The 21,935-nt window shown below is 38.8% G+C and overlaps 3 protein-coding genes across 3 annotated transcripts in view; 2 read left to right on the top strand and 1 right to left on the bottom strand.

The window, feature by feature from the left end:
* The window catches only part of Invs (inversin), a 148,597-nt gene extending 144,476 nt beyond the window's left edge, over positions 1-4,121 (bottom strand). Inside the window, exons 1-2 of the mRNA XM_051187791.1 lie at positions 3,996-4,121; positions 445-574 (exon numbers count right to left, since the gene is read on the bottom strand). Coding sequence (XP_051043748.1) covers positions 445-550 — 106 coding nt within the window. The 5' untranslated portion in view covers positions 551-574; positions 3,996-4,121. The remainder of the gene's footprint in view (positions 1-444; positions 575-3,995) is intronic.
* LOC127224676 (bile acid-CoA:amino acid N-acyltransferase) overlaps positions 1-21,935 on the top strand; it is a 1,166,658-nt gene that overhangs the window by 1,042,808 nt on the left and 101,915 nt on the right. The gene's annotated exons all lie outside the window — the stretch shown is intronic.
* Positions 4,368-21,935, top strand: part of Erp44 (endoplasmic reticulum protein 44) — a 91,611-nt gene continuing 74,043 nt past the window's right edge. Inside the window, exon 1 of the mRNA XM_051187778.1 lies at positions 4,368-4,588. Within this exon, the coding sequence (XP_051043735.1) occupies positions 4,532-4,588 (57 nt within the window). The 5' untranslated portion in view covers positions 4,368-4,531. The remainder of the gene's footprint in view (positions 4,589-21,935) is intronic.

Below are 21,935 nucleotides of genomic sequence, written 5' to 3'. Positions count from 1 at the left end.
GTCAGCTATTATCCACCTTCTTCCTTGGAAAAAAGTACATTCATGTATTCATTTTGTTTGAGTGTATGTGTATGCATATACATGTGTATGTGTATGGGTGTGCATGTCATGATAAGACCCATGTGGCAGTCAGATGAAAACCTGCATGAGTCAGTTCTCTCTTTCCACCAGGTGGGTCTCAGAGATTTAACTCATGCTGACAGGTGTGGCAGCCAGTGCCTTTACTTGCTGAGCTATGTCAAAGGCACTGAACCTTGAGTCCCTCAGTTCAGCCAGGTTGAGCAGTCAATGAGCTCTAAAGATCTTGATGGCTGTCTCACACCGGCTTTTGCATGGGTGCTAAGGATCTCAACTCAAGTCCTCATGCTTGTGTGGCAGACACTTTACTGAATGAACCATCTCCCCAGTCTATTACAGCATCCAAGTTTACAGGGATTGGCTTACCAACAATGAGTCTCTGAAGGGCACCCTTATCTCCATTCACTGCCGCAGCATGAACCTGCGATGCTAGTGAGGATCCAGAAGACAGCACATTCTCTGAAATGTTCATCGTTTTCTCCACAACATGAGTGACCTGAAACAGTGATTGAGATGAGTACAAGCACAAAACATTTCTAAAACTTGACGTATCAGTGCCAAGTAGGTAGCTTGTAAACATGATTTATTATAAATATTTAAATAGGATTTAACTATTTCTACAACTTGGATAACATGGCAAATTAGATGGCTTTTTGTACTACTTGCTTAACTGTGGAATGAGAGAATTTTCTCAAGAAATGAGAAGACAATTACATTAGGCACAGAATTTAAAAGTCATACTAGATTCTATGTAGTTGGAAGTTTTTCTCCCACCTGCCAGTTCCCGGATAACCACTCAGAGGCTTAATATTAATTATAATTGTTTGGCCAATGGCTCAGGCATATTACTACCTAGCTCTCACAATTAAATTAACCCATTTCTATTATTTTATATTTTACTATGAAGCTCATGGCTCGTTACCCCTTATCTTATCACTCCCAACACCCATGACTACATGGTGTCTCTCCAACTCTGCCTTCTTTCTCTAGCTCTGTTTGGATTTGCCACCTGGCTCTATTCTGCTTGGCCACTGGCTAAATCAGTTTTATTTATCAACCAATAAAAGCAACGCATATTTGCAGCATACAGAAAGATATCCTACATCACTTCTAAGATTAATATAGGTAATATGATTCCACACAATTCTTGTTGAGATCCAACTGTGTCCTGCTTTGTTATTCCCCATTGGGTAAAATAGTGGTTTGTCAACCCATGCCTTGGCCTGGGAGACCCCAGTTTATTAAAATCTTTTGAATTCTGTTTTGAGGGTAGAAGATGAGTGTGCTCCTGGGTGAAGTGAATGCTAGCTCCTATCTAGCACCATCCTTGCAGCATAGAATGGTAAATTACTGTGTAGCATCATGAGGGATCAGAGAGGGTGCCAACCTATGAACTTTTCAAGGTGTACTGAGACCATGGAAGCATATAAGCATATTGATACTAAGGAAACCAGCCCCAAGGACTTACTGAACACTTCCTCATCTGGACCATATAATGTGGAAGACCTAGTAAAGCAAAGGCAATGGCCCTCACCAACCTATCTTCCGAGACCTGGTGTGCACATCAAAGACTGATAGGCAGAGTTCTCAATGCTCCTTGAGGCTTCAGCTCAGCTGGGTTCCTGGCTGTTGACATAGCCTACTTCACTGCAATCTGTCCTCCCACCTCTTTGCTTGTCTGGATTTGAGTCCACTGTTCTTGTTCTAATTGGTTTTGCTCTCATCTCTGCATCTGACCAAATATCTTTGCCCTCCACCCTATCTTGTGGCCTGATGCGAACAGCAACAGCTTGCTCTCTGTGACTGGTTTGGTGGTGTTACTTATCAAGGCAGACTACTTGAATTTGTTTTTTAAGTCAGTCTACTTCTGAAACCTCTAGCCTAGCATTATACCATAGCTTAAGTTGTATTCATTCTGTAAACCACATATATGCATATTTACTGTGTACAGTTTAATATGAGTAATTGAGAGAGAATAAATAATCTGCAGTTGCCTTGGTCAGATTACCAAAGTAGGTGGGATTATCTGGCAAAGGGCTATCATTGAAATGGCTGTGGCTTTATCTTGTGAATTTATTGTCATTCACTAAAATCTGGTATTGCAGAAAGACATAAAATGCCTGCCTATGTTTCTGACAAGGATTATGGAATTGTTCTTATTTAGAAAATATTAATTTATGGTAAAGGTTAGCTTTTGATTTTCTTTAATTTGCTGATGATGTGGGCTTACATGCTAGCAGAAAATAAGGAAGACAAAGTTGTGAGGCTCTTCTGTTTTGTCTGAGCATCTCTGTCATGTTGGAACAAAGGGTATCATATGCAGGATCATATCAAAGTCACTAGAGAGAAGCTCAAAACAAGGACTGAGATAAACCATAGTAGGGAACAGCATTTAAGTTCCTGGTCAGCTGTGTGTTTTCAGACTACCTCAGCTCTTTAGGTTTCAGTAAATATGAACAATTAAAAGGGCTGGCTATGTTCCTTTATTCAACAAGTGAGGTGCCAACTACTCTAGTCATCACTCTGAATTCTAAAGCATCATTTCGGATCTAAAGTGGACAGAGTTTTAGGTGTGCCAGACCACAAAAAAAGTTATTTGAATACTTTGAAAGCTGTCAAAATATATATATATATAGCAGTTACCTCAGTAATAGATATGCAACTGGTGCTAAGTGAATGTTTTGAATGAAATGTCATAGGGTGAGTACCAAGTCCAAAGGATAAATCAGATCAAATTTTAACTTCAGGGAGTAGTGAGGCTTTCTTTTTTCTTTGCCTCCCTTTCCTTATTTTTTCAAGACAGGGTCTCAAAATTTAGAGACCAGATTGCCTAAGAACTTATTATGTAGCCCATGCTAGCTTTAAACTCCCAATCCTTCTGCCTAGGCCTCGAAAGTGCTAGGAATATAGGCATGTACCACCATTAGCAATTCTACTGTTTATGAATTTCTCATTTATCTAAATTTGGGTTCTGGCAGAGAATGAGATGAGTGGTATGGTGATAAGGCCACTACATTAAGAAATAGTGAATTTAAGAGTCATGGCTCTACTATACTTTAATTTTTGAAACCCTGGGAAAGCCATTCCTCTAGGTTTTTTTTTTTTTTTTTTTTTTTTTTTACAGAAATGTTATTTTCCTTGCTGTCCCCCAATAAATAATTTTAATAGATAGAAATCAAAGCAACTTTGTTAGTGCTATAAACTATAAATGTCTCATCATCATTAAATCATTATAAAACAAGCCTGTGCAATAAATATTCTAATTATTACTGTGCAAAAGTGGTGGTGCTGAGCTCACACACAAAGAAAAGGCAGTTCTGGTTAGGATGAAAGGCTTGGAGACTGTGACAGATGTCAGTGGACATGGTAAGACTTGAGATTGGGTTCCAGAAAGAGAAAGGGTAAGGCCACCTCAAGGCAGCAGGAAAGCTGAAGCAAAGACTGGGCGTAGGGAGACCCACAAATGCAGTGACTCCTGTTTGCTAGGTAGTGATGATATGGCTAACTTCCCACATACATAGACCTGCCTGGATGATCACAGAAGACTCTAGAAAGCTACCAGACACCATGTTAATAATCCCTTGCTCCTCGGTTAATTTGTAAATATACTGTAAGAAGTGGTCACTGTCACTTTGGCACTGCACTTTACAGTTTACAACATGCTTTTCCACCCATCCTCTCTTCCTTTCACGGCCCCTCAGAAGCAACCTTAGATAAGTCATTGACTGAAACCCCAGCGGTGGTTCTCCTTATATAACGGAGGAAGTAGCATAGAAAGAAGAGGCAGCAGGCTTCGAGGCCAGGGATGGAGGCTCAGGCCACACCTCAGACCAGGCGGGCCAAGAATCTAAAGCAGCGGCCGGGGCGGTGCTGGCTAGCCTGCCCGAGCCGCCCATGCCACACCGCTTCCTACTCACCCTTGCCTCCAGGACTGACGTCCCGGGTTGGCACCAGGAGGCACGACCCCCACAGGGCCGCCCCTCCCGCCAAGTCAGGCCACTGCGCCCGCAGGGACAGACCCCAAGGCAACAGAGCCCGGGAGCTCTGAAAACCCAGCTTGAGGCACTCGGCCGCAGAGCACTCTGGGAATTGTAGTTCCCCTCCCCTGAGGCGCAGAAGTTCGTGGCCCCTTCCAATCCCGAAGAGCCCCGCGCGCAGATGGCTAGCCCGTCCCGGGATCATGGCCTCCTGGGAAGGAGAGTTCCAGCTCTCAGATGACGTGGTCAAAGAGAGCAGAATGGGACTACATTTCCCGAAGTGCTCAGAGGTGGGCAGGACCCGGAAGTGAGGGCGTGAGAGGCCTCTCTGGAAGTTGTCCCGGGTGTTCGCCGCTGGAGCTCCGGGTCGAGAGGACGAGGTGCCGCTGCCGCCGGCCCTCGGAGCCCAGCCCTTTCCTAGCCCGGCCCAGTTCCAGCTGCCACCTCCTGACCCCGCCGCGGACCCCACCGTTACCATGAATCCTGCCGTCTTCCTGTCTTTACCCGACCTCAGATGCTCCTTGCTGCTCCTGGTGAGTGTATGTAGGGATGACAAACCCTCGACTGTGTCCCTGCCCGCCTCCCGCCCTCCGCGATGGGGAACGGTGCAGTCCCTGCTTGCCCCATCGCTCCTTGGCTGGCGAGGCGTGCATCCCCTGCAGCTGCCTTCAGTTTCGCCCGTTCTTTGGCTTTTTTAGGCCCGCGGTCCACGAGGCCTGCGGAACCACAGACAGGGATCGGGACCTGCAAATAGGAGAATTCGCCTTGGGGGAGTGATACGTGGGAGGTCACAGCTGAGGCCCCCTGGAGTACGTTTCAGTTTTGTGGATGGGGAGGACCTGCTTGGGGCACCAGAATCCTAAGGCACCGAGGGGAAACCTGATGTTTTCTCCCACACTGGGAAGGGTGTGAAGCCTTCAGGTGCTGGGGTCCTGTGAATCTCTTTCTGGATCCTCGAAACAGGCTGGTAAAGCCCTCTGTTGTGGCTTCATGTGATTGGTTGGAAACCCGGAACTGGAGACTGGTTTGGTGTCTACTGGGAGAATGGGAATTTAAAAGGTGGAGGGTGTGATTATCTGACAGGCTCTTCTAGGGCCTCCTGCAAGCCCTGTTGCAACCCTCATTGAAGCATATATCTTTGTCAGTGCTCTTGGCTTGAGAATGACCAGCTCTCCTGCATACATATGTGCCTAGTACTTCCCAGCCTGCTGGACATCATCCCATCTTAGAAAAGAATCTTACCCAGTTTCTCTTCCTATCAAGTATATCTTGAGTGTGCGACTTAAGTGGTCTGTCTTAAGGTCAAATTGATACAAAAGTGAAGGTGTAAATTCATAAAGGAAAACGAGAGTAGTTTAATTGAGCTGTTATGATATGTACTTGAATTGTGGTAGATTCTTAGAAAGCTAAATTTGAGGCGAACGTTATTAATATAAACTACTTTCTTCACCGCTTAAGAATAATAATTAACTTGCAAGAAGCTGTATAGTTGTCTACAGGCAAAACTGAGTCTAGAAATAGATTTCTTAACTTGTAGTGTGTATTCCACAGTATCACATAAAAAGTTTAACGTTTGTGCTTGAAATACTTTGCATTCTCATTATGACTTGAAAGCCATGTTAAAAAACTATGTACAATATTTCTTTCTTTTCAAAAGAAAGTAGTGTAAGCTAAATGAAATGAAAATACTGCTGAAGACTAAAGTTGTGTATAAACAAGGCAATATTAAATGATTGAATGTCTTATTAGCACTTTTAATTATACTGCAGTAAATTACTTCTTTATAGAAGAATATTATATCCCTCCCTCCGTGAGTGTGTGTGTGTGTGTGGTTTTATTATGCACTGTGGAACCTTCTAGAAATGTTAGAAGCCATATGCTTCTTAAGGACATTAATTACTGATGTTTTCCTCATCATAAAAAGTTGTATGTTGGAAATTGTTTTTAGGTGACTAAAAAGTTCGAAAGTCAAAAATCTAAAGACATTGAAAAGTTGAAGCATTGAGTAGGAAAATGATGTCAATAGGGCCAAGATTAAGAAAGAGAACATTTATTTTGAAATAGCTCATGCTTTTTTTTTCTAGAGAATCTATCAATCACGTTCAATATCCAAATGATGGTTTCTTCTCAAATAAAGTCTGCATTTTACTATACTCTAGTTAAAAATATGTTATGTATTTATCCCTAAGCAAAGGCAGAAGAGAGGAGTAGAAACATCGAAGCCATTTTAGAGAACTCCTGTAAAGATTAATGGACTGGAAAACAAAGCCTCCGAAAAGTGTTCATAAACCAGAAGTACAAGTCAAACTAGATTCAATTTGAACATAATGTTTACTTACTTCGTTCTAATAATCTAATATTAGTTTAGCAGATATTCATAAAACATCTGTCTAATCTCAACAGGGAGTAGCTTGTCTGACTGCTAATGCAGTCATAGTGATGGAACCTGCTTACTCAGTGTCCCACCTGTGTAATGAATAATCCTCTGGGTTCCCTTCAGACTTCAACTTGATGACTTTCACAGACAGATGTAGAAAACTCCCATTTCTCTTTTGGCTGAGGTCATCATTGTTCCTTTAAGTGGTTGGACACCCATAGATTCTTTTACTACTGGAAGAGCTACTCTGGACCTTATTCTTAAAGAGCTACTAATACCTACTTAAATGTGTAGGGATTGTACAGTAATAGCTGAAATCTTAATGCTGAATTTGAGAAGACAAGTGGCTATCTTTTCCCCAATCAGAAAAATATTCTAGAAAATATCACTCTATGCCTTAAAAGCCGTATTGCATGGATAACTAACCACAGATGCTCAGTGTGATAACTCTTCCATTGTGTGTCAATTGACATTTTTCTACTTTGTGTCTGAGATAGGTTGATTGAGAATTGAAATAGGTTCTTTTCTGTTTAAATGTTTCTTGGCCATATTCTCTTCGCATTGGTTTGTGTAAGTATTTAAAATGTGAGATAAGAGAAAGATGGCCAAATTGGAATGAACTTCTGTTAGATAGCCTAAGTAAACTCTTGTGCTTTAGAGACTTTTATTCCAGTTTTATTGAAGATGCCTTCTCACTAATCTCTTGATCATTATGCTCAGAGAGTCTAGGTTCTTACTAGCTCTTGCTGTTGTTGCTCTTGATTTGTTTTTTTTTTTTTTTTTTTTTTCCTGTAAGTATAGGAAGCCAAGAAAATATTACGTAGTTTAGGAAGCAGTGTAATCCGAGAGCTAAGTAAACACTTGTATATATCTGCTGAATATATTTTTAAGATTTTTTAAGTGTCAGTTTTAATCATTAATACCAACAATAAAGAAAATGTTCTTCAAAAAAGTACAATTGGAAGCATGTAATTAGATTCATAATAGGTGGGTTATTTATCCTTTTTATATAATTTGTCCCATATCCATGGCTTACACTGTGGGGCTGCTCTTCAAAATCACTTGGGACAGTTTTCATAAAATGTTATCCTGGGTTCTATTCTCAGTCCCACAATAAGCAATAACACAAAGTTGCCTGGGCTGTGTACCAGTTACACCTCATAGTAGTTTAATTTTCCTCCAAACACTATTATCACACCTATAAATTTATTCAATTATTGCTTGGTTTTTGAATATTCTTTATCATGTTTGTTTTTAAAAACTGATTGACCAAATTGGAATCATATACGTTCTGGGCATGCTAGTTGGTTTCTGTCTCCTGTAGCTTTTGATGAATTGAACCCAGGGCCTTGAGCATTGTAAGCACACACTGTATCACTGAGCAGCTACCAGCCCAAGATGTGTAAAGTCTGTTGCTTCCTCTTCCATCTCATTTTTTTTTCTTTCTTTAGGAACTATGCTGTGGAACATTTCACACTCTTGTAATCACTGTAGCCTCTTGATGTGGTTTTTATGTTTTTCTGTTGGTTGAATTTACTAGTAGAAGTCTAGTTCAATTCTTATGGTTTTTCAACCACCAGCTCAATATGCATTGCTAATTTTCTTATTTATCTTTCAAATTAGAGTTTTGCAAACTTATTATTTACTTCATAATCAAGAAATTTATGATCTTCAAAGCCAACCAAATTGTGTTAAGATAATTCTGATTTCTTCATCGGTCTCTTCTACTCTTACCAATTTCCTAATGTAAGAAGACTTAGTATTCTTTTTGTTTATTAATTAATGTAAGTTATTTGCTCTGCTCTTTTGTCTGTATGTTTTTCTAGTTTGACTTAACTATATAGTCATACTTTTTCACTTTAAAATTCTAAAAATATCCTTTTAGCTTAAAGTTTTATGTTAAAGGTATTGAGATGGAACTATTCCACAGTGTGTGTGTGTGTGCACATGTGCACAATCAGAAGGCCAGAAGATGACTTCAGATGTTGCCCTTAAATGATGTCTACCTTTTTTTTTTGAGACTCACTGGTAACTTGTTGTACCTCACTGGTTTGTAACTTAGGCTGACTGGCCATGGAGCCCTAGTGTCCACCTCCCCAGTGTTGGAACTATATGGTTGTACTACCATGCCTGACTTTTAAGCTTTAGTTTAAGGAATTTTAATTTAATTAATTCTTTGACAGTTTCATATATGTTATAGTATGTCCCAGTCATTTCCATCCATATTATCCACTCTCATCTCCTGTCCTTTTTCTGTTGAAACCCATATTCCCAAGAAGTTCCCTTTCAGCTATCATGCCTTTAAAAAGTGTGTTTGCCTGTGTGGGCGTGTATCTGTGTGTGAGTGTATGACTCACTAAGTTTATTTAGAGTTGCTTGCATGAGCATGGGTGGGGAGGTTAATTACTGGGGCATGGGCTACTTTTCTATGGGTACACCACTGATGAGATGACACCCCCCTTTAACTGCCAGTGTTCCCTCATGGAGCCGTGGGGTCTCATGTCCCTCCCAACCATGAGGAAATGCTGTGACCCTGTCTTGTGCAGGTAGCCACAACTGCATTGAGTTCTTGAGGTCAACAGCCTTGTTGTGTCCATAGACTTCTTTTTTTGTGGCATACCACCTTATTCTTCAGTTCCTACCATCTTTCCCATCTTTCTTCCACAGTGTTCCCTGAGCTTTGGAGGAGATGTCACATTTACACATTTAGGACTGACTACTACTCTGTTATCATCTGTGGTTGCCACATGAACCAGTTATGAGTCTCTGCATTAGCTACTGCCATCAGCTTTAAGAAACTTTTCTAGGGAGGGCTAGGAGCAGCACAAAGCTATCGGTATAAACACGAGTATCAGAAGACAGTCTGATGTGTCCATTTAGCAAAACACTATTTTTCTTGGAACTCATTCATTAGCTAGGCTGACTGGCTAGGGAGCCTCTGACCTTTCCAGTCACTGGCTCTTGCCCAGGTTTGCAAAGCCAACACCTGAGTTTTTGTGGGGGTTCTGGGTATTGAACTTCAGTCCTCAACTCCTGTGTTCTACTATATAGTATCACCAGTTTATTAGTGTTTCCATTCCCCCTCCCATGCCCCCTCCCCCAATGCTACAAATAGTTCTGCAGACATTAGCTAAAGCATATATAGTTTTGATAGTATACCTTTAAGATAGATTCCTGTAAGTGAAGTGAAGTTGCCATTGGTCAAAAGGAAACAGAGTACTTGGAACTTTGTACATGAAACACTACTACCTTGGGGTTTTGCCATTTTGTGATCTTGCCAACACTGTAAGAGAATTTCTCTACAGTCCTTCCAGAGTAGAATTGGGTATTTCTCACTGTGGTATCTCATTTAATTTGTTTCTTTTAATAGGTGAGGTTTTCTTATTGTGTGCAGATGATTTGCATATCTTTTTGTGTGTCTTTGTGACTGTACAGTATTAGAGTGTGTGGTGTCCTTAAGGATAGACAGTACTGATATACACTTCTGAAAAAAATGAATCTGAGTTCAGTAGTATGTCTGGAGGGCTAACATTTGTGAAAGCCCAGAGGAGATATTCATTGCCACAGTTATAGAAAACTTTAAACTGCATGATAGGGTATTAAGTACTTTTTAGAAGCTCAGTCTTTAGATGTGCTGTGTTTTATTTATTTCATCTTTTGTGAAGATACTTAGGTTATTGGCTATTTTGCTTTTACAGAGTTTTAAAATGTACAAAAGATATACATTGAAAAAATTCTTTCTAAATCTAATATATCCCATAACTATATTTCATGGTTCATGCAAATATGTCTGTTTAATGGAGAAAAAAGATCTAATTTGAATTAATAATTTTTTGGTTATAAACCAAGTTGAAAATTATATACACACACTACACACACACACACACACACACACACACACACACACACACACACACATGTTTTATCTCCATGTTTTATCTGTAAGTGGGGGCCAAAGAATAACCTCAGTTTTCATTTCTCAGCCATCTACTTCTCTTTTTTTGAGATAGGGTCTCCTTGCTTGTCTGAAACTTGTCAAGTAGGCTGAGTTGACCTTCCAGTGAACCCAGGGATCCTTTTGTCTTTACCTTCACAGTGTTGGGATTGCCATCATGTACTACTTCTTTGTGTGTTCTGGGATTCACTCAGGTTCTTACACTTTACTTACTAGATGTCTCCCTGTCCCTGAAGCTTTCCATATTTGTTGATCATTTATATTTCTCTCTGTATGTATAACACACACATATTCTTGTTCATATTATATATCCTCATTTCAAAAACTTGATAATTTTTCCAGTGATTCAGAATAAATGCTATAACAAGCTGCAAAGAATGGTTGAAGGTGTTTGCTAATTTTTTTTGTTTGTTTATTGATGTCTATTCAAGAGTGTGAAGAATGCATGTCAGGGCATCTATATGTAAGTCCCAACTCTTCTATTTACTGAACACTGTAACCTTGGATAAATAATTTAAACAAAAATTTTAAGTCTACAAAGTAAACATTGGATTTCATAATTATATAATTTTTTTTTTGTGTTGAATCTTGCTTTCAGAAAGGATAGTCTTCTGACTTCCTCTAACTGTAAACATTTGGTTTTATGCTTTCTTAAAACGTCTGTTAACTTTTTAGCATGTTATAGGACTGCGTCACTTACCCTGTTATCTTTGTAAAGACAAGCATGTCTGGCCACAGTTTTCCAACATGGAGTATCTCTCTACTGGTTCATTTGACTAAGGACGTGATTAAAAGCAGTTTAACTGTCCCCAGCATCTATCCATTCCTTTTGGTCTATCTTTGCTTATGGAGAGGAAGTCTGTCTTCATCCCAGGCTGTAGGAACTTGGTTTGCATCATTAGCCTTGTTTATCCCTTCTGTCACTTGAGTGCCTGTTTGCCATTTTCTATGAAAGAGATCAAGATGATTAAGATACATCTCATGCTTTCAAGAAACCTGTGCTTCATTTAGAGAAAGAAGCTGTGTGTAAATAATTAGAATACCAGAAGCAAAAGAGATGCCTAAGGTGATTGATACAGAAAGGTCATAGACCTTGTTCAAAAGGGTGAGAGTCAAGTGATCTCACATTAGGACTACTGAATCAGAGCCTGCATTGTAAGAGTGCACATGAGTGGCTGGAATGTGTGTTGAAGTTTGAGAGATACAACTATAGACATCCCTAGGAAACAAATTATTTTTCAGTGGAGAATTTCTAGCTCACTGGAGAAAACTGAATTTGAGCATTAATTTGAAGAGGGAAATGAATAGAATAATTTGTAGTTGAGTGGAATGAGGAAAAAGGGTTGTGACTTTTAATAGCAAATGAATCTTTTATATGAATTGAATACCTCTGTGTGTTTTGTTGTTTTTTTTTTTTTTTTTTAATAATTCTCAGTGTCTTTTTTTTTTTGCTGATATGGCCAGAAGCCAGAATTGACCCTAAGGAAGCTAGCAAAGCCATTGGCCAGCTTTCATTAATAGTTCATTATTAGTTTAGAAAAAGATGTTAAAAATCATGGTCTTCAGTGGATTCTAATGAGCATTCAGATGGCTTCATTCAAGAAGGAATAGGAAAACATGCTACCTTGGAGTCTTGTGTGTAATGTCCTGGATCTTAGTCTTAGATTTCCTTGTTAGGACTGAGTAAATTCTTAACAGCTTTGCAAATGCTTGGTTATATTGTAGCAGAGAGCTCTACAATTTCTCCAGCCTGATGATTTTATCATGTAGAAGTAGTTATACATGCTGGCTCTTACTTTTAAATGTTTAAGATAAGACTATCATAGAGAACACTAAAAAAAGACCCAGGAAACATCCTAAGAAAAACATTTTAGAAGATTTGAATTCAGTAAACTAGGCTTCATTATACCAATGACTATCCAGTTTCTTCTTTAGATGATCATACTCTGGACTGAGACCTTTGATAATTAAATTTAAGAGATTTTAGGAAAGTGTCTTTAAAAATACAGGAAGTTTTTTTTCCCCATGTGGCTCTAGCAGTAGTGTCTTACTTCACTTGATAGGAAGACATAATTATGATTGGACTGTGTGCAGAGTAATGTCTGACGTTCTAGTTGTGCTGTTCATAAATATTCACTAAAATTAGAAGCTACGAAAAGAAGTAATTCTCATTTTCAAATGCTTTTATTTTTGGCACTTCCCTAGCTCCCTATCGAATAGGATTGAATAGACAATGAACTCACTCCAATTCAAAAGCAATGTAACTAACTTTGAGGTTTGACTATCTGCAATTCACCTCCATGATAAAATCTCATCTGAGGTCTACATCGTTAAGTGATACTTTAGGAGAAATTTAAAATTTTGTTTTATTGTGTGACAGCTTCATACATTGATACGATGAATTTTGATTATTTTCATGCCTATACTCCCCCCCCCTTTTTAATCCCTTTTTCTGTCCCACTGGAATCCTTCTCAACAATTCCCCCTCTTACTTCCATGTTTGTTTTCATGTGACCCATTGTGTTTAGTTGGAGTTGCTTGCTTGACTGTGGGTCAGAGATTATGGAGCAAGGGCAAATTATCTGTGGTTACACCACTGAAGAAAGTGATACCTCCGTCCTCAACAACCAGTTAATCCGCCTGCTCCAGTCAGAAGCTTCTGTAAGGAAGATGGGCACAGCAGTAATCTGTTGGTGTAAACATGAGTACTGGGGTTGGAGAGATGGCTCACCAGTTAAAAGCACTTGCTGCTCATTCCCAACACCCACATGATGGCTCACAATTGTCTGTTACTCCATCTTGAGGGATCCAGTTTCCTCTTCTGGCCTCCATGGGCATTGTATGCATATGGTGCACTTACATGCATATAAACTTTTTTCAAAAAATCTTTAAAAAATAGTGTTTATAAGGCAATCTGACAGAGTGACCATAGTAAAACAATAGTCCTAAGACCCTCATCCACCCTCTATCATGGGCTCTTTTGGCCAGGTTTATAGAAGTACGCATGAATTTTACGTAGGAATTTTACTAAGAATGCACCTCCACTGTATAGTATTTAATAAAATTATATATAAAAACTGACCTCTTGATAAATTTTTGACTGTTTACTTCAGATATTAGGACAATATCTTTACCAGGAGCTCATCTTTTTTATAGATCAGACTAGCCTCAAACTGAGTTCTCGTTCGAGTATAGCAAGATGTAAGCTAGCTGGTCACAAATTCATGCCTCTGTGTATAGGAAGAGGTAAGATAGCTGGGGACAAATTCATGCCTCTGTAATGACTCATGCATTTTCAGAACTGAGAATAAAGAAATATTTACTATTATTACATTGATTTCTTTGGGAAAAGGTGCTCAAATTGATTAGTATTTAACCTTTCTAGCTAACAAGAATATTCAGTTATCATTTATATGTGTGGATGAATGTGTGTATACACGTGCATGTGTGTATATGTGATTGTGGGTATGTATTTGTGTGCGTATGTAGGCCAGAGGTCAGTGTTGGGTATCTTTCTCAGTTGTTGTCCATTTTATTTTCAGAAAGGGTCTTTCACCGATTCCTGATAACATTGATTTGGCTAGATTAGAGATCTTCCTTTCTTCCTCCCCAGTCCTATGTAAGCACCCAGCTTTTCACAGGGTAGGGAGTCTCAGGTCTTTGTATTTATGCTGCATGCTTTTACTGACAGAGCTGTATATTGAGAATGGCATGGTTTCCTCTAGGGAGTCTTCTGATCCACTCACAATGAACAGAAGTATAGCAGTATTGTGAATGAGCTTTCAGAGACTCGAGTTTCTTTACAACTGTAGTCTACAACATTTTTAAATGCATTACTTGCCATACAGGATATTCATTTGTGCTTGCAATGGTCTTAGGGTAGCTTCCAGAATGAAATATCTTTCTCTTAATGACAACTTAAAAGTGTACTTATATGAACTTAAAGATAACAATTTGAGAATACCATTTACTTACTTCAGGAGTCAGATTATCTCCCATATCTTTTCCACCTTCATCCCCTTTTTTTAGACAATGTCTTATATAACCTGAAACTTAGGATCTACCTGCATTTGTGCTGGGCTAACAGGCATGTGTTACCTCACCTGGCACCAGGCCCATATCTTGATTCACAACTTCTTTCCTGTCAACTCCTTTATTTTCCTATTAACTTTTTGTAGAATAAAATAGCCTCTATTTTCCTATTAACTTTTGAGGAATAATACAGATAGTTTCTGACCCATAGGAAGTGGTGTGTATGCTTCTATTATGATTGTATGAAACAAAATGGTTAAGAATTGACCTCTTTTTATTCTTTTTTTGTTTTTAAGTACACTATTGTATTACAGATTTACTTAGATACTTTTCTATTGTTGTGATAAAATACCATGACCAAGGTAACTTATAGAAGGGTTTATGGGGATTTACAGTTTCATAGGGTTAAAGTACATGATTTTTGTGTGGGTGGCAGACAAGCATGGCTCTGGGGAGTAGCTGAGAGCTCAGTTTTGATCTATAAGCAGAAGGCACTGGGAAGGATATGAGCTTTTGAAACTTCAAAGACTACCCACAGTGACATCTCCCCCAACACAGCCACACCTCTTAATCCTTCCCAAACAGTTCTACTAACTGGGACCAAACATTCAAATATATGAGCCTGTGGGGACCACTTGTTCAAACCACCACAAATAAAGTGTTCTCTAGTGTGAAAGATTGGCAGGAATAGGAAGGATAATGCTCTCATGCATGGGTCATGCTTTAGGGGCTTGTGAGTGTGAAATAATTAGGAAGGTAAGCCTTGACAGAAGTAGGAAGTCAGTCATTTGGATTTCTTTGTGGGAGCCTCTTTGTATTTCAGAACCTTAACCAATGCTCAGGTCCTTCATGTTAGAGTGCCCCAGGGACATTCAGGGAGCACCTACACAGCAGTGTTGTCAAACAATGATTGTGAAGTATCAGGTATTGGAAGATTTTATACATATTTAAACAAACAAACAAAAAGAGCATTTGGCAAATATGTGCTTACTGTGTGTTTGCCAGTGTTTCACATTCTGTGCTGATCTGACTCAGGTAAAATTTCCTGCTGGGGTATTGGTAATATTTATTTCCTCAGCTTTGGCCCAGTTGCTTCTGCTGGGCATAGGATCTCTGCCAAATAGTAGTGTCCTGGTAGTCTCAATTAAAAATATTCTCTAGATAAAACAGGGGAATGTCATCCTGAAATGTGAAAGCATTGTGGTAATGATTTAAAAGGTTAAATCAAAAGATTTCCTGAACCGATGTTGTGACTCCTGATAGCACTACACTTACATGGTACAGAGAAGTATAATGAATTAAAAAAAAGTGTCTTCACCAACCACTGAACACATTTTAGCCTACTGCCTTCCAGTTGATTTGTGTGTATTTGTATGTAGCTTAAATAATTATTTTCCTCTTTTGAAAACAAAAGCTGGATTTCCGTTTAGTCCTGTTATAAAAAAGTAGATTACTGATTCATGGAAATATATCATGAGAAGGGGAGGAGAACATGAGGGATTCAGGAAGGTTGAATTAGGGGAAGAACTGAGAAAGATAGCAAGGAACGACATACCTTAATAGAGGGAGCCATGATGGGCTTAATGAGAAATCTGGCACTAGGGAAATCTCCAGGGATCCACAAGGATGACCCCAACTAAGAATCTAAGCAATAGTGAAGAGGATACCTTAAATGTCCTTTCCCTAAAATGAGATTGATGACTACCTTAAATGCCATCATAGAGTTTTCATCCAGTAGCTGATGGAAGCAAAGATTCACAGCTAAGCACTGAGCGTAACTTCTGGAATCCAGTTGTGGATAGGGAAAAATGATGAGCAAAGTGGTCAAGCCCATTCTGGGGAAACCCACTGAAACAGCTGAGCTGAGCAAGTGAGAGTTCATGGACCCCAGTCTGACAGCTGGGGAACCAACATAGGACTAAACCAGGCCCCCAGAATGTGGGTGTCAGTTGGGGGGCTTGGACAGTCATGGGGCCTTTGGCAGTGTAACCCAGTATTTATCCCTAGTACACAAATGGGCTTTGGGAGCCCATTCCCTATGGAGGGATACTCTTTCAGCCCAGGCACACAGGTGGTGGGGGTGGAATGGGGTGTAGGTGGGGTGGAGGAGGTGGGGGTCATTAGGTCCTGCCTTAAATGATGTGACAGACATTGATGATCCCCCATGGGGGGATTGGATAGGAGGTTGGTGGGGGGAATGGGAGAGCAGGAGGGAGAGGGAACTGGGATTGATATGTAAAATAAGATTGTTTTTAATTTAAATAAAAATTAAAAACATGGAAATGTAGAGGGAAAACTGTTGTATGACTCTATTCCTGAGAAGCTGTGAAAAATGAGTTTTAGTGGAATTACTTATGGGTATGTAAGTTAAGAGTTACTTACTTAAGGAGCCTGACATGGGTGATGCTTACAAAAGCTGGAACCCTGGAACTCACTGCATGATTTGCAGGCAGCTTAACTGGTCCTGCTCATCTTGTCTGAGAGTGAGTGCCCTCAGCAGTGCTTACTGTGTTTATAATCTTGGTGGTGGAGGTGGGGGTATATGGAGGGGTGGTGTGTGTGTGTGTGTGTGTGTGTGTGTGTGTGTGTGTGTGTGTAATGTCTGAAGCTTTGGAGATAGTTGTTTGCTGCCTGACTTTTAAGAAGCTTCCCTGTAAGATGTAATGTTTTTTATCTCTGAGGAAATTGCCGTAGGACAAGGAAATTGCTATGGGACAAAAAACATACCCTTGTGCATATAGGTAATCTTCCTCTACCATTTGGAAATGACTGCTAGTTTACCTACTTAGTTCAGTTATTTATTATTGTTGAGCCTCCCCTTTCTCAGCTGTTAGATGGGGACAGGAACTCATCTGTAAAGTCCTAGTAAATAGTGAGATTAAGAATGTGTTGGAAACTCTCTAGCTTATGCCACATAGTGGACACTCAATAAATATGGTTAAGATGAGGGATTCAGGAAATAAATGTCTGTCTAGTTTCATTAAAATTATGCGCACTGAATTAATAACTCACTTGACTAGTATCCAATTCCCGTGAACTTCTGATTCTATTCATTACAGTAACAAAAGGCTAGCTCTGTCATTGTACCACCTATTGTCATTAGTTAACCAAAGATAACTTAGAATTGTGGTACTAAGTGTGTAAGTTATTTGTCAAGCTCTATTTTTAACTGTACCTAATTAACACTGTACTTAAATTCGTTGTAAAATTATGAAAATAGTATACAAAGATAGGATAGTAATGGTTTATTTTTGAAGAATCCACTAGTTTTAGCATTATTACAAACCTAATTTTTAAATCCCTTTTATTTCATAAATTTAGACAATTCATGTAGTTTATTTGAATCTTGAATAAAAACATTTAGCATTTTTTTTTTGGTATATGCTAGGCACTACTAAACTTTATTTTCTCATTTATAAAAGTTATAACACAATCCCTACTTCAGCTTCAGTGTTGTTGTAATGTTGTAAAGAGATACTATGTATGTTGTAAACTGTAAAAATAAGTTACTGGGGCCAGTGAGATAACTCAGCAGGTAAAAGCCCTTATCATACAAGCCTGACTACCTAAGTTTGATCCCTGAAACCTAGATAAATGTAGAAGGAAAGAGCAACTCTACACAGTTATTGTCTGACCTCTACATACACCCTGGCCTCATTGCTCCATCCCCAACCCCCTTTTCTTTGTTTGTTTCTCATGCACACATTTTAGCTTTCTCTCTTTAATAATAATAAATGACTTTTAAATTTTACTACTAGAGTAAAACGTTTGTGCTTGCTTTAGATATGTTTCATTCCTGGATCCTTTACCTGAATGCTTACTGTGTCATGTACCTCTGTTTGAAGGAGAGATGATGAATTATAGTAGTTCCAGGGTCAGGATGCCCACAGTGACTGGCAATGATGCTAAGAGGTACAGTGATACTGAAAGTTGGAAGACCCACTTCTGTTCTTACTCTCTCCTTAGCTATGCCATTGCTCTTCTCCAAAGCCTTGTTTTTGTAGCTTAAAATTGGGTATAATTATTTCTTGCATCCTATCTGCATGTGAGAGGTGTTTGCTTTGCCAAAGGTTGGGGAGGGAAAGTTGTCAAACCCATAGAGCCATTGTGAAACCCAGAAAGCACCTTGGGGGTGGCTGGTTCTGATGCTGATCAGTGATCAGTGATATGTACTTCTGCTGGAATGGATGGATGAGGCCTTTTTTTTTTTTTTTTTTTTTTTTTTTTTTAAGTCTGATTCTAAAGTGTAGTGGTTTTGTAAAGCACTAATCAACTTGTCTGTTTCCTCTGGTGCTTAGGACATGGTCTTATCAAAATAGTGAAAAATTAATTATGATTGATAGAAAAGAAAATCTAACTTGATATACAGTTCTTTTAATACAAAAGCAGGTACATTCCTGTAAGTGGTACAAATGAAAGTGGGGAGACACTTTCCTCTCATCTGTTTGAAAGGTATCATTAGCTCCACAGACAGCAACTTCGTCTGTTCCTTGAGCATTTGGAATCATTCAGAAGTATGTTTGCTCTAATGGCTGTGAGGTATATGGAAAATGATGATTCTTTAGAAAAGTGTCATCTCTAGTTGACTTTGGTAAAGGAAGAGAAGATTAGTACTTTAGACTTGTCACTGAAAAAATGAAAAACTGAGTAAGTGTAGAAGATTTTAAATGGCTGGTTTACAGTTTCATTTGCTCTTGTAAGCATGACTTACATACGTACCAGTTACCCTTAAGTATTGCTTCCAGTGGGATATCGACTTATTTATACAGAAGTGTGTACATGTATAATCTTGATTACTTTTAGTAAAATTAGGCCATTAAGCAAATTTGTTTATAGTTCCAATGAAAACGTATAAAGCCTGAGTGTGGTGGTCTGTGTTTATAATCCCATCAGTCAGGATTTTGATACAAGAAGATGTAGTGTTCAAGGTTCTCCTTGAACTATAACAACTAAGGAATCATCCTGATAGATAGTAGTACTTCTAAAATCCCCACTAGGTAGGTAGGGAGAAAGAAAGGGCCAGCATTTGAGAAATAATAGAAGGAAGATGTGAGGGGATCCTGTGGACCTCAGAGCTTATGTTCTTTCCTGTGCTATCTTTTACTAATTCTCATGCATGTAGCCATTGCTTCTCCACAGATGGAATAACTGATGTTTTTCCTTTAGTGGTTCTTTGCAGTTTTGGGTACTTTTATCTTGTGTGTGAAAGACAGTCAAACACAACTGCCTGACTTTCCTTGTTTGCTGATAGAAAACCTTTCACCCTCATTCAGCAGTAGAAGGAATCTGTCAGCTGTTTTCCCATTGACTGTGGCAAGGCACATATTAGTGAAACTTAAGTAGGCTTGTGACTGCACAGTAATCCACTGCCCTAAAATACTCATGTTCCCCTTTCAGCTCTGGTCATTTAGATTTGAAACATTATTTTTCTGACTTATTATAGGGGGGAGAAATCTCTATCAGGCTTTCAAGTATTTGCTTATTACACTCAGTCTCTTGTATTTTTCTCTCCTTAATACACTGATGAACTGTAGCGATTTTTTTCAGGGTTACATAGAGAACTATGTTGGTCTGTCTGTATGTCTATATTATTCTTGAGCCAGAACAGTGTAGCTCTCAACCTGTGGCTTGTGACCCCTTTGGGATCAACTGACTCTGTCACAGGGTTGCATATTAGATATCCTGCATATCAGATATTTATATTATGATTCATAACAGTATCAAAATTACAGTTATGAAGTAGCAACAAAATAATTTTATAGTTGTGGGTCACTACAACATGAGGAACTGTAGTAGGAATATTGAGACTCACTGAGCTAGAGGCTCTCTTTGTCCTATTTGGCTCAAACAATCTCCTTACTTCAGCCTCCTAGAGTGTTAGGATCACAGGTATGAGCATTCACACACAGCATTGTTTTTATTGTAACAATCCACATCATGCATACATTGTAATCTTCCCACACAGTGCTTATGTTTTCCTAGCTATGAAGTTGGTGTGTCATTTTACCATTGGTGTATCCTTTTATATTCTTTGAAACTGATAAAATTGTTTTGTTGTTTGCCTTTGTTTTCCACATTTCTTAACACTGGTTGAACTTATTTGTAGATATTCCCCTGACACCTTTTTGTTGTTGTTGTTGTTCATTCCAAGTTGGTGTTTGCTTTGTCAGGTTGGGGAGGAAAAGCTTGTCAAACCCATAGAGTCATTGTGAAATCCAGAAAGCACCATGAGGGTGGCTGGTTCTTGTGCTGATTAGTGATATGTGAGTTTGCTGTCCTTTGACCCTCTGAAGTAAGGAAATGGATGAGGCCTTCCATTTTTAAAAGTCTGATTGTAAAATGTAGTTTCATTAATACTGTTTTTTTTTAATATGTTCTTAACTTTGTATCCAAATTTATACTGCTATACCTTATACATTCTCTAATTGTAGTTTGATTTGATTTTTTTAAAGTATAAATTATACCATTTTCAGTGAGTAGTGAGTTTACTTCATTTTTCGTAATTAAATCTATAATTCTTTCCATTGTTGCATCATCTCCTGACTCCACAGTTATGGAATGAATATTAACTACTGGTAAGGAAAACATCAGAAAGCCACCACAACAAAAACACAAGGATGAACAAAATAAACATTGGGGGGGGGGGGGACACAATTTTCTTTCTCTAGTAGTTTTGACCTAGCAGATCAAACTTAGAGGCAAGAGGACCATGTTTTGTTTGTTTTTGGTTTTGTTTTGTTTTTTGAGGCAGGGTTTCTCTGTATTGCTTTGGATCCTGTCCTGGCACTCACTCTGTAGACCAGACTGGCCTTAAACTCACAGAGATTCGCCTGCCTCTGCCTCCCAAGTGCTGGGATTAAAAGTGTGCTCTAAGGCCTGGCTAAGAGGCTAAGAGGGACCATGTTTTAAGTTCTTGAATCATTCATGAACTTAACTTGATCGAAAACTTGAATCTATCTGTTTTTTATTTCATGTGTTGATAAATAAGGGCATACATGAAGTCCTTAATACTGTTTGAACTTCATTCTGATATCTCAAAAAACTGCCATTGAGTAAATATCCTGTTTGGTGACAAGCATTCCAAATATTAAGTGGTGATTTAGATCTGGTAACAGTTTTGTTTCAGCAAAGAAACAGTGAATTGAAGAATAAAATCCATGTAACAAAGCCAAAACTTTGCAAAGAGACTATGTGTTAAATTATACAAATTAGAGATTTTACATTCAATAATCAGATGATTTTTAAAGTAATTCATACTTAAATTATAAAAATAGATACTAAATTATTGTTCATTTCTGAATATGAACTCTCATAAAAATCTTCAATTGCATTCATAACTATTCCATACAATTAGTTGAGGTTATGTTTAAATCACAACTTAACAGTCTGTGATTTGATGCAGCCTTTGAGTTGAGAGCCAGGAAACAAGTTTTTGCTTCTAGCTCTGACACTAATCATGTAACCTTTGGACATGTCCTTGTTTGCCTTCTCTTTGTCTACAGATATCTATGGCTGC

The sequence above is a fragment of the Phodopus roborovskii genome, unplaced genomic scaffold (genome assembly GCF_943737965.1).
Source record: "Phodopus roborovskii unplaced genomic scaffold, PHOROB, whole genome shotgun sequence".
Classification (NCBI taxonomy): Eukaryota; Metazoa; Chordata; class Mammalia; order Rodentia; family Cricetidae; genus Phodopus; species Phodopus roborovskii.
This window is presented reverse-complemented; position numbering and strand designations above follow the sequence as displayed.